The 12,588-nt window shown below is 35.8% G+C and overlaps 1 protein-coding gene across 3 annotated transcripts in view; it reads right to left on the reverse strand.

Moving 5' to 3' along the window:
• Window positions 1–7,314: 7,314 nt before the first annotated feature.
• The window catches only part of ATRNL1 (attractin like 1), a 433,970-nt gene continuing 428,696 nt past the window's right edge, over window positions 7,315–12,588 (reverse strand). For all 3 annotated transcript variants that reach the window (XM_041461314.1, XM_041461315.1, XM_041461313.1), the window contains one exon: window positions 7,315–9,343. In XM_041461314.1, coding sequence (XP_041317248.1) covers window positions 9,219–9,343 — 125 coding nt within the window. In that variant the 3' untranslated portion in view covers window positions 7,315–9,218. The remainder of the gene's footprint in view (window positions 9,344–12,588) is intronic.

The following is a 12,588-nucleotide window of genomic DNA, read 5'->3' on the forward strand; positions in this document are numbered from 1 at the left end:
TACTAACCTCAAAACTGGACAGGAAAATTAAATACTGTGCAGGGCTACCTGAGCTCGCTGAGAACAAGCTGGCTTGTCCCAGTGCCAGGCTCCTGTGCTCTCTCATGGAGCTAACTACCTCTGCAGAGCAGCAAGCTATTAGCAGGGGTGCAGGACAGTGCTGATGCAGCTCCACCCTTCTGGTACCCAGGCGAACTCACCTAGAATTAGCTGGAGAGATTTGCACCATACTACTGATGCTACCCAGGGGTATCCTCACAGTCAAAGGGAAAAACAACAGTAAAGGGAAACAAAACCCTGATGCAATGGAATATATTTGCATCTGACATAACAAGATGATCCCAGTAAATACAAACACCATAGTAATAAATTAAAAAAATTAGTCCCTACACCCCAGGAAAAGTTTGGGCTTGCTCCCAGTTTCTATAAATCTGTGCCATTACTCTGGATTTCACAATGGCTTTTTGCTGATATGGATAGCTCAGAAGGGCAATTTTAAGACTGAGTAAAGAACTTGATCTCAGTATCACATCCTGCTGTTAGTAGTCTAGAACCTGAGGGGCAGGGGTGGCACATCCAGCCACTTACACTAAAACCACCTTACCTTTTTCAGTCCATAGCCATGAAATTTCTGTTCAACTGGAAGCCTGAAAGTCTCAGAGATTTCACTGAGGCTCATTCTTCTCCCTGATAAAGATAGTATCCACCCATAAAGCACAACCTCCTTTTAGCTATTTGATGTAAAACTAGAAAGTTGGAAAACTCCTGAAGCCTCTAGAAGACACCACACTCTTTATGCAGAGAGACATTTTACATATTTGCAAGCAAGACCACTGACCTTAAGCCAAACTAATACTTCTGTAGATGACATCCATACATATATTTATGTGCATGTGTTTGTGTGTGAGCACAAATGTACCATTTGGAGTAAATATGAGTTAGATAAGCACTTCATTTTGTCTCTTCTGCTGTGAAAAAGACCTTCACCTGTCTATCACATCCTAAGAGCCTTCTGATTCTGAGAAATCAGAAACCTGAATATGCTGTTGTTCCCTGGTTTAACTTTTACTTATTTGGAATTTAGTGGTGCTGGTTTTGTTGTTGAAGTTATAATCTTAATGGGTACATCTACTGCTGCCCTTCCTGTTGGCCTTCATTTTTAGAGACTATAAACTGAACAAGTTGATATTCCCAGACAGCAAAACCATTGCTTGCACAATGCACTGTCACAGGAACACAAATAAAGAAACTTTGCACTCCTGTGTTGTTTGCCATCAAAACACGGTTTTGCAAAGCAGGTGAAAGCCACCCAGGCCTCAAAGCACTCCTTGTGGGTTGGTAATTCTTATAAGAAATGTAGTTTGCTGTAACAGAAGGCTGAACAAGGTAAATGGTAAGTTCTGAGTGCTTAAATTTTGAGGTACCACTAAGCTGCACAATTTTAAAGGCCTCTTTTGAAAAATTGATTAGTTTATTAAATAAACTAAATGATAACATAGTCTAACATTAGAAATTTCAGTGTCTTAGTCATGAAGAGAACATAAAGTTGCATGTTTTCCTTTTTATGGGACTGGGAGAGGCACAGTGAGTGGCAAACCCTATGAAATGGCAATCTGGTTAAGTAATAAAAGAACACCTTTACAGTAATATGAATCACTGGCTTAAAACATTTAGATTTCTCAAACATTCCCCTCTAACCCTCCAAATATTGCAGAAAACAGCCCCCAGATATATTGCACCACAGAAATTGGCAATGACAGCACACCAGCTCTAGCCAGAATTGCTTGGACCGTGGCATAGAACAATACCTTGGACACATATTTGACTCTTAAAGCTCTGCTGACTGTAAAAACCTGGGCAGGCTAAAGGAGTGGGGTCATATTAAAGCAATATTACTTGGAATTCAAGGTCTTTTCTTCATAAAGAAGAACAAATTCTTAGAAAACTCTTGACTAAATCTTGGGAGGGCAGATAATAGAGAGGTCTAAGGAAAGGGTGGACCCTGAGGTCATGGAACACTTTGAGTGCATATGGTACAAGAAAAGCCCCAAAAATGGGAGAAGCTGGCTGGATATTAAAACTGTAAATGTCTCTACAGGAGACAGCCTTGTCCCAGCAGAGACAAACATAAATGCTACAAATAAAGCTTACACATTCTGAGCAATTAGAGAAATTGAGTAGCAACTAAGGACAGGTTTGAAGCTTTGGAATATTTCTATTTGAAGTGTGCAGATGAAGTGTAAGATGACTGGAGATGCTTTAGGAGAACTACTGAAGAAACCAACAGTATACTCCCAAGAGGCAAAATCAATGATTTTGGAAAGGAATCAGGATCAGAATGTGGAAAGGATTGCACGTCTTCAGAACCTGGATCAGGTTCATGATGAGATTGAATCAAAATAAAATGCCAAGAGACAAAGCCACTTCAGAACATTTGGAGGGCATGGTGGAGAGGATGAGGCAGAGAAAGAACATGAATGCCTGAGAAGAGAGCAGAATCTTCACCTGGAGGAAAGAACATCATTCTTTTGCCAATCTGATGAACAATGAAAATCCTTTATTTTCAAAGAAGAAAGTTACAAAGGGATGGGCCTGAGCTGTTTGTGGAGCTCAGCTCTGAAGGGATGATTCAAGAGACAATTACAAGCCTTTGGGAAGAACTTGGCACTGTGTGTTGACAGGGTTGCCATTAAATTATTAAAAGCAGAAGGAGGTAAACAAAGCCAAAGGCTGCAGAGAATAATTCTGTTGATTTCAGATAGCTGAAAAAATTTCAGAGCAATGGAAAGTGGTTTTCAGAAATGCAATGTAAAAGCCAGTGGAGAGAGTGCCTGTGTTTTTCTGAAAGCCTAAAAAGCTTTCTCAGAAGGGTTTACATTTTTGGGGGGCTGTTTTTCTGGGGATTTTATTTGTTTCTGTTTTAATAAAGCAGAAGCATTTCAGTAACACCGATTTGGATTCTGGAAAAAGAATTCTTCCAAGTATTAAATATTCGTTATGTATTTGAAGACATGTATTCAGAATGAATACACACACTTCAAGATTTTAAGAAATCTTACGATGCTATATTGTGGCCTTTGAGCCACACTGGAGGCATTTAAAACTCCATAAGATATTTTTTAACAGGCATAGTCACAGTTTGCAAAGAAGAAGATTGAGCACGAAGAAGGTGTGAAATCTCTGGCCCATTTAATATAAATGAGGGATTAAGGTATGGAAATGCATTATCCCTGATACTCTTCAATATGGTCAAAATGTTACATTCACTGACATTTTCAGACCAGAGTGGACAAAACAGTGGAGCACCTTTGGGATCCTATGGTCTGGGCAACTGAAAAGGAAGCAGAAGGTGCTGAATGAAAAATGGCTACTTGAAGAAATAATATAAAATCAGACATCTAATAAGCCCATATAATACAAAATAACCATAAATTGAATAGATTAGTAAAACATGTACCAAAAAAAGGAAAATGACATTGATAAGCAGAATCAAGAACAAATTCTGTGACCATTGTTATATGAAAAGTCACAGAGTTTGAATATCTGCCAGCAAATAATTTGGTTTGGTTGTTGTTTTTTAAAATTTTGTCTCAAGTTGTGGTATACAACCCTAACACCCAGCACTATGAAATGAACCTGATACTAAATAACTCAGTAACTAAAATACACTCAGCATTCTTAGTGACTGTTATTTTTAGATCAGTAAAGAGCTCTGAGTACTCTCAATAAATTAATTAATTAATCTTAAATATTCCCATGTTATTAGTAAGGTTAATTTTAAGTATTCAGTTAGGAAACCTTTCCTGGCCATACTTCCACCATCTATTTAGAAGCAGAAACAAAATTACCTATATTCATATATTTAAAAGATTTTTATACCTGACCATTTGGCTCTTAGTGCTTCGGGAAGGGATGGGGAAGAGGAGACTTGCAGGACTATTGACAAATTTCTTGTCTGAGAGAAAGCTTTAGGAAACAGACAATTTGTGTAGAGTTCTTTCATGAAAATATCCATGCTGGTTATCCTAAACATTGTGTTCCAAAACTATGTTTATTTTTTCTCAATTATATTTTACAACTGAATGTCTTAAGAGACCATCAGGACTTCACATGAAAAAATAAATTTTGCTTCATGTTAATCCTTAAAAATCATAAAGTAAAAATGACTTTTTATAAATACTGACCTTGGAATAATTGTCAAAAAGACACAAACCCTCAGCAGAATGTGTCTGATATCTCTTAGGTCTTGAAGTGTATTTGAAGAGCTCCATCTTACTTTTTTGTTGCTTCTTGTCCAATGAAAGGCCTTTTAGAAAAAGGCATTTACTAAAATTGGAAAATAGCACAGCTAAGCATTGTTTTGATAATATCATAGAAAGAGAAACAGTTGTCATTAAATGAGTAGCAATTCTGTCAGAATTAATCTTTCTGTATTATTGACTCTGATCTAAGCATGTAAGAACTACTACAGGAAAATAAAGTAGAAAAGGAAGGATACAAAAGGACAGGAGTTGCCTCACCTTCTGCACTCCATCTTGGACATGCTGAAAATACTGATACACAACTGATAATAATTGATAACATTTTCTATACAGTGTTTCAAGCACACTTCTATATCCTCCCTCAGAAGGACAAACACACTTAAGATTTTATTTCTGTAGAAAGGGCTGTTATTATGTACATAAACAATCACTAAGTTAACCTTTATATAATTCAATATAATATGTGAGAATATGTGAGGAACCAGAGAATGTTCTGATTTAGATCAACTGTGAAACCAACTACATAATCCATTATATAAATATATGTATATATATATATAGGCACACACACATATGCTTTAAAAATAATTGTTTGGTTTGCTCATCAGTTCTACTCTTGCTTTCTCATTGCAGAAAAAGGCAGTTTCTAACATATCAGCAAGGGCAGAGAAATGTTGTTTCAAGAAAAAAAAAACCAAGTTTCAGCATACATGACCAAGCCTGGGGTGATATTAGTCCCTTTTCAGCCTCACAATAAATTTCAGAGAGCCCCTAGAATTCCAGCTATATGTACAATATGATGATTTTCCAAATCAGAAATACCTGCAGCCATGGAAATGGCCACATGTGGCCATCCATATAGGCAGTCATATAGAAATATAAACAATACTTATGAAAATAAAATTGCATTAAATAAGGAAAAGCTGAACCACCAATGCATGGCCCTGAGTTATCCAAGCCCAGATTGTGCAAGGACTTTTTTTGCCATCTTTTTTCTCTGTTGTTAGTATTTAATGAGGAAGTACAACTGAAGAGAGCATGGGAAGTTCTGGCCACCTGCAGACATCTCTGGGCTTGTTGTTATTTGTTATAAGCACCTAAAATAGCCTTGGATGTTCCATACTTTATTCTAGATCTGAAATAAGTATCAGCAAACTAGAGTTTTTCAGGTAATTTTGCACCTTAGAGAGTGGAAAAAATACAGTTAATTTATTTAATTTTCCCCACTAATGTTGAACATTCTGAACAGGATAACTTTGCTTATAAAGAAAAGGGATTATAAATCACCTTTAACAGAGAATTTTTCTTTATTGTCAAGAAACCTTTCAGATGATTTTTAAAAAATTGGTAATGAAATTAGATACATGATGATTTTATAATTTATATGAATACCAGGAAAGTTATTATGCATGAAGATTGAACATCTGTTGAAGTGATCCCAAACCAAAATTCTTACCATCAGGATTCCAGCCTCTACATTAAATTATTTAGAAAATAATTATTGCTGCAGATTTTACACATAACAAATTCCATGCCCCAATCTGAAATTGTCAAAATGTTTTTAATTTGGGAAGATGAAAGAAAGCTCTATGTATAAAAAGAGCAGTCAGCTACGAAAATTCTCAAATCAGATGAATTTGAATGTTCCTTAATGGTATATTCATGCCTTAACATGTCAAAAATTTGACCTTTTTTGTTAAATAATTTTAATAGTGATAGCATACTGATAACCTTTTTTTTTTTTTTTTTTTTTTTTTTTGTACAGGTGAACAAACATTTCATTACATTTCATAGGAATGTAATGAATGGAAGCAAATATTCTGAAGTGTGCAAATTCGACTGAAGTAGTTTCAGGATTTTATATAAATATAGAAATACAAAGAAGAACTGAAGTACTAAACCCATGTTACCATGGACAGGCTATGTCATATTTGGAACAGTAATTTGTGGCTGCTGGATTTCCCTCAGCAGAATCCACAGACTGAGGAGGGGGAGGTTGAATCCTGACAATCAGAACTTCACTGGGCCTTACTTACCAGAACAGCATTTATTTATTTTTTATCCAATATAAATCACATTAAGAGCAAAACAGGCCATTCAACATTTTCTGACTCTAAGAAAGGGTTCCAAAGTTAAATTGGACAACAGGATTTAAAAAAAAAATATGGCCTTTTCTTGACACAATCATAATGGGACCATTCATAAAACATCTCATCTGATGTACAGTGGTCATTACCAAAAAGTTTGCACTTGTCAACAACTAGCAAAATGTAGCTATCAGACATTTATGCTATTTATACCTTCCAAAAAGAAAGCTTTGGTATGTGTTTGCAAACTTCTTGTTTTTAAGTGTGGCCATTATATAAGTATTTTTATTTACTTCATTATATGAATTTACTAATTTGCATGCAATCAGGGATCCTGGGAGTAGAAAGACACTTCAAAATAAAAATTCTCAGAGTGAAGGGAAATGCTGAATGATCCCATGACAAACATGCTTTTCTTGTACAGTAAAATAACATTTTTACCTGAAAACACAGGAAAATGGCTGATCGCTATTTGCCTACCTTCAGTATCGCAATAAAATATTTTAATCCCTTTAAAACTCACACCTGATTTTCAAGTATTTTTCAAACTCTGGTTGAGATACAGAAGAATACAATCCTGTATGAGTGAGCACAGCCAAAGCTCTCCTAGAGGACTGGATGGTCTTTCTGTGGATGGGGTTCGCAGTACATTCACAAAACACACTGTATATTTCTTATGTGAAATGCTTAGATTGAGAATAACACAGAGTTTGCACTATATTCCAGACAAGTGGCTCTTTCTTTTTCCTAAGTGTATGCATCATGTAAACCAGTCCCATCAGTTTATATTCACTTGAACAGATTAACTTTAAAACTGGCAGAAAGGGCTGTTTTCAAAGGACAATTTTTTCACTAGGCTAAGTAGCACTGGTTCAAAGTTCCCAACAGAACCTTTAAAAATGAATTTTTAAAGTTTTGGGTTATATGAGGTCAGAATAGGCAATAAAAGTCACAAGATGGTACTATTTTAAGATAATAATCTTATTTTAAGATATGAAAATACTGAAACAATCATGCCAGTATAAGAAATAATTATACCATAATTCATAAGTGCATAATTTATCAAAACAATAGAGCAGTCATGGTTAGATGCAACCTAATACTCCTGTATAAGATATAACTACATACTGTACAATTGTTCCTTTTTAATAATTATTTTTACATTTAGTCCTCATCCAAATTAAGCTGAGTACTTCTATGTATGAATGGCTTTAGGAAATAAACACAACTCACAACAGGGCTTTATTACTGCTACTGCACCACCATGGCATGCAAGTAACTATGTAGTCAACTATAAACAGTAAAATGTCATCATCTTTCTGAAATAAAAAGAACATAAAAAATACAGATAAAGTAGTAAACATCAATCATCTTTTTATATCTTTCATATGTACCAAAAGTCTATCATTACATGAGACATTTATACCTCTGTATCACTCTCCTGTACTAGGATGGTGGCAAATTTGGAGTTGAGAAACTATACTTTCAACAAGCTCGTACAAAACTACTGGTTTCATATTACACTCTGTCAGTGTGCAATGCATAAATGAGAATATGATACATCTGCTACCTGCCCCTTAGCATTCTCTTACTCTTTTCTGTGTTCACGAATTTTGAGTAAATGAAAAGACCAAGGGCCATTAAAGCTGGTTGCCAGGTTATCCTGTGTCTACTGAGCTCCCCAAGGACTAAAGTCCTTCACAAAGGAAATTCTTTCATCTGCTTTTTGTTGTTGAGTACTGATTGTGTGAGGTTCTATGCTGGTTGTGGGATTTGACAGCCAATCCTAGAAGCAAGATGGATTTTTAAACATTTATTTATTTATATAGAGTAATTCCTTAACAGGTGCTAAAGTGACAATGAGATGAAGTTCAGCAGTTGTAAGGAATAAAAATGTCCATACTTTATTATAAAAACAAGAGCCAAAGTGCTGACTGGGATTAATCTCTTCTGCTTACAGGTCAGGACAATATATAGATACTAGCAAATTTCAATATTGAAAAGGGAGCAGGTTGAATAACAGCATGTTCAACTTTCCTTAGATTTGCAGTCTTGGAGACTCTCTTGGGGAAAAAATATTGTAAAGCAGCTTTTCCACGCTCCATTAATTTTGCTGATCATTTACCTGGCATGGAGGATCCTCTTTGTAAAATATCCCTTATTCAGGACAGACTCTGAGGTACAGAAAAGAAAGCCCACCCATCACTCTTCTGCAGCCCAAATTATGTTTATGAGGTTTTTTTCCAGTGTAAAGAAAAATAATAATTAAATGCTCAAGTCATACTATTCAATAGAATTATCTTTCAAATATTACATGTGGTATTGTTGGGATACACCTTTGCTAAATTCAAAAGCTGCCTACCTCTTCTGGACAATGATAAAAAACACCTAAATCCAAATAATTCTCTTTAGTTCCTGCTTGCTGGAAAGAAATCTTAATGCCAATTACAAGGAAAGAACTGTACAATTCCCATTGTTACTTAAGCTATAAAAAAATTTCCTTTAGCTTCTTGGAATTTGCTCAGTTTTCAATTATACAATTTGTTTCTTCATTATAAAAAAAATTGTGAAGTTTCTCCTAGTCCTGTCCAAGGATTTTCCCTGCTCTGATATGTTCAGGATTAAGAACACTCGGTATTGGATTTTGTGTTTTGTTGATACCAGGATCCACTCTTTATTAAAGCTCATCAAGCATACTCATACCTACCACAACTGGGGGATAGCAGGCTGTGTGACTATAACAGAGCACAGTACCTCATGTGTTCACCCATAGATTTGCCTCCATAAAAACTGAGGCTGTAGTATAGCTTTCAATGGAAGCCATTTAAAAAGAAAACATTACAGAATATACAATTGTAGTTTTTGACTCTCAGACACAAGTTCCTTGACGTGTTGAAAGGTGATGTTTTCGATTTCTGACTCCTGAGCTCTTATCTTTACAGTCCGCAGGCTTCTGTTGTGAAATGTCTATCAGAGCACTTGCAATTGCAAGACCTGTAAGATAAATAAAAGAAAAACAAAATTTAATGCTCAGCTTTCCTGAGAAGAATTCCAGAGCAGCGTGATGGTTTCTTTCAAGGCAAGTTTATGTACTTTCCCAGAAGTGATCAGTTTAATTTCAAAGTCAGATAACAAGTTCTCACTTTCTTAAATGCCACTTGGTAACAGTGAAGAGACAGTGGAAGGAAAAAAATGCAGTTAAGACACCAGACTGGAAATAAGGAGAACTGAGCTCCATTTGTGTCTCTTACTGATTTGCTGTGTGATATTAGCATGCCCTCTCTTTATGACCATTTTCCTGGTTAAGTGGACCAGAAGCTTTCAGACATGAATTTTCTCATATTAATTCTTTAATTGGGGAATATCAGAATATCCAGAGGTTAAGATTTAACACAAAAATCTCTTTCTAGAAAGCACAGATCTTTAAAGAAGTAGTGAACGGTGAACGGCCTGGGTAAATTCTAAATGTCTTCAACTCACCAAAACTCTTCTGGTTTGGATTCTGGTTAATTTGTTGATATTTCATGACCTGTTGTAATCTTAACAGCGTATTGCCAAGGTAATAGACCAGCATGCTTAGGAATCATAGAAACACAGAATATTCTGAGTTGGAAAGGACCCACAAGGACCATCAAGTCCTGCTTCTGGCCCTGAACAGGACAGTAGCAAGAACCCCACCACGTGCATTGTTCATGTCCTTCTTGAACTCTGTCAGTGCTGTGACCACTGCCCTGGGGAGCCTGTTCCAGTGCCAACCACCCTCTAGATGAAGTGTTTTTGTTCTAATATCCAACCCAAACTCTTCTGACACAACTGCAGGCTGCTCCTTTGGATCCTGTCACTGACCACCACAGAGCAGTGTCTGACCCTGCTCTTCCCCGCATGAGGAAGTTGGAGCTGCACTGAGGTCTCCCCTCAGTCTCCTCTCCTCCAGGCTGAACAGACCAAGTGACCTCAGCCACTCCTCATTCAACTTCCCTTCCACACCTAAGAAGCTAATATTTTAAGAATTTACTCTTCCATTTCCTTGCTACTGCATCCTTTCTAGAAATTAATTGCTTCTAAAATGCTGAGATTAACAATCCACTTAATACAGAATAGTTCTAGGCTTTTAAATTCACACAGGTGACATTGCAATCAAATGGATTAGGTGTATTCACATAATTCATACTTTTTACTGCAAACAAACGACAAAAACCACATCTAACCAAAATGTAGGTAAGGATGGTGCTGGTTCTCCATGCGGCCCAAAATGTTTCATTCTCCAACCAATAACTCTACCACTCTCCAAGGAAACCTTTGAAAACACTTTTCACCATGTTTAACAGGCAGTCTCTATTTCTTATCTCAAACCAATATCAAACTCAATTTATCTATTACACAGGTTCCAATTTTGCAATACTTTTCATGCAATCTCTCATTACAGCTCTTAGCTACTAAGAAACTGTGCAAAAATTGGTTTTCACTAACAAGTGTTGCTACAGTATTCTTTCATAATATAAGATATATTATATATAGATTTAGTTCAGGTTTCCAGTATCTTGAAAAATCTATGCTATTGCACACTGGTAACACTACCTTTCTTAAATTTCAAAAAAGTTACAAGAAGTAATTAATATGCATCCAGATTTTAAAAATGCAGGACACTGTAAAACGCTAAGTACAATTATCATTGATACATTTCAGGATATGTAAGAGCCAAGATTAATCAAGTTGTTTTTTCTCACATACACAAATATTTTGTGGCATGAGCCAGTGATGCTTAAAATTGGACTTTGACAAATTAAATTGTTGAAATCTTTGAGGCACCTTTAAAGTTTAAGCAATAAACTTAGGTATTAGCAAATTCAGGGATAAAACCTAAATAACATTCTGATGATTGCTTACATCTCATCCCATCTTCAACAGCTAGGCTTAGGGACTACGCTAAACAGAAGGAGTATTATTAGTAAAGAGATTTTTTTAATTTAATAAGCTATTTTAAAATATATTTGGATGTATTAAGCTAATCTCACTTAATAGAACAACAAAAAGGAATCCTTAGGTCTAACACTGCATACTGGGATGTACTGGCATGTTGATAGAATTACATTAAAATCAGGTCACTACAGAAGATCATTTTTCAAAACATCACACCAATCATCTGATGAAATTCATTTATTATGTTCTCTACGCCCAGCATAGTTCCTTGTTATCAAAGCAATACAATTAACTAGGGGAACAATTCATTATTTCAGACTGGCAGTCTAAAGGAATTTCATTTACCAAGTCAAGCTTGTGCACAGACACTTCGAGCAAGGAGAATTTACATCAAAATAAACCAGAAGAAATGCTGTGGCTTAAATATTCATTACAAAAAAACCCCACCAAAACCAAAACATTCCCTTGATGTTACAGGTTTTTTATCTAAATAATAAATGTGAATACATTTACAGTCATTGAAGTTGGAACTGTAAATTGTACAGTGCTCTAGATGTGTTACCTTAACTCCTAAGTTATTACATTTACCCGCTGTCTCTGAATGCTGCTGTTTAAGTATCCTACCCAACATCCAAACTGGTGTTTTCCAAATCAGCACATGGTCTCTGGTTGCTTCCGACTCTTGAGCAGCATGGTAGAAAGGAACAGTGGAATCAGTAAGGATCCCACATGGACACTCAACAGGTCACCTCTAATTTCTCTAAATGCAATCTTAGTGGCAGAACCAGCACTATTTTAAAATTTAGTTTGTTTTTCTACAAAATATTATAGAAATAACCTGACCTAGTTTTATGCAGCTCAAACAACCTCTAGCTTGTTTTAAGGATATGCATGTACAAGTCATTAAGAAGTAAGCCCAGTCAATTTGTAAGTGGAAAGTATATTTTTGTAAGAGATAATTGCATCCACAATGAGGAAAACACCAGAGGAAGCAATATGAACTTGGTTATCTTTAGCAGAACTATTGTCTTTCCTAATGGAAGTTAAATGGTAACAGTTTATTCTCAGGAAGTCTCTAATGATAAAATTACTGGGGTGTGAATTTTTTCCTTTTTTTTTTTTTTTTTTTTTTTTTTTTACAATAGTGCAAAACTATTAATAAGTAGAGGGATAAAATACAGCAAATCAAATGAGATTACCTTGAACAGCGCATTCACGGTTTATATACAAACAGCCCTGTAATCCTGCACTCAAACAAGAGCATCTGAAAAAGTCATTCATTCTGAGATGCTCTCCTCCCAGTCTCTGTAAAAACAGGC

Source organism: Pyrgilauda ruficollis, unplaced genomic scaffold (assembly GCF_017590135.1).
Source record: "Pyrgilauda ruficollis isolate IOZ18807 unplaced genomic scaffold, ASM1759013v1 scaffold15, whole genome shotgun sequence".
NCBI lineage: Eukaryota > Metazoa > Chordata > Aves > Passeriformes > Passeridae > Pyrgilauda > Pyrgilauda ruficollis.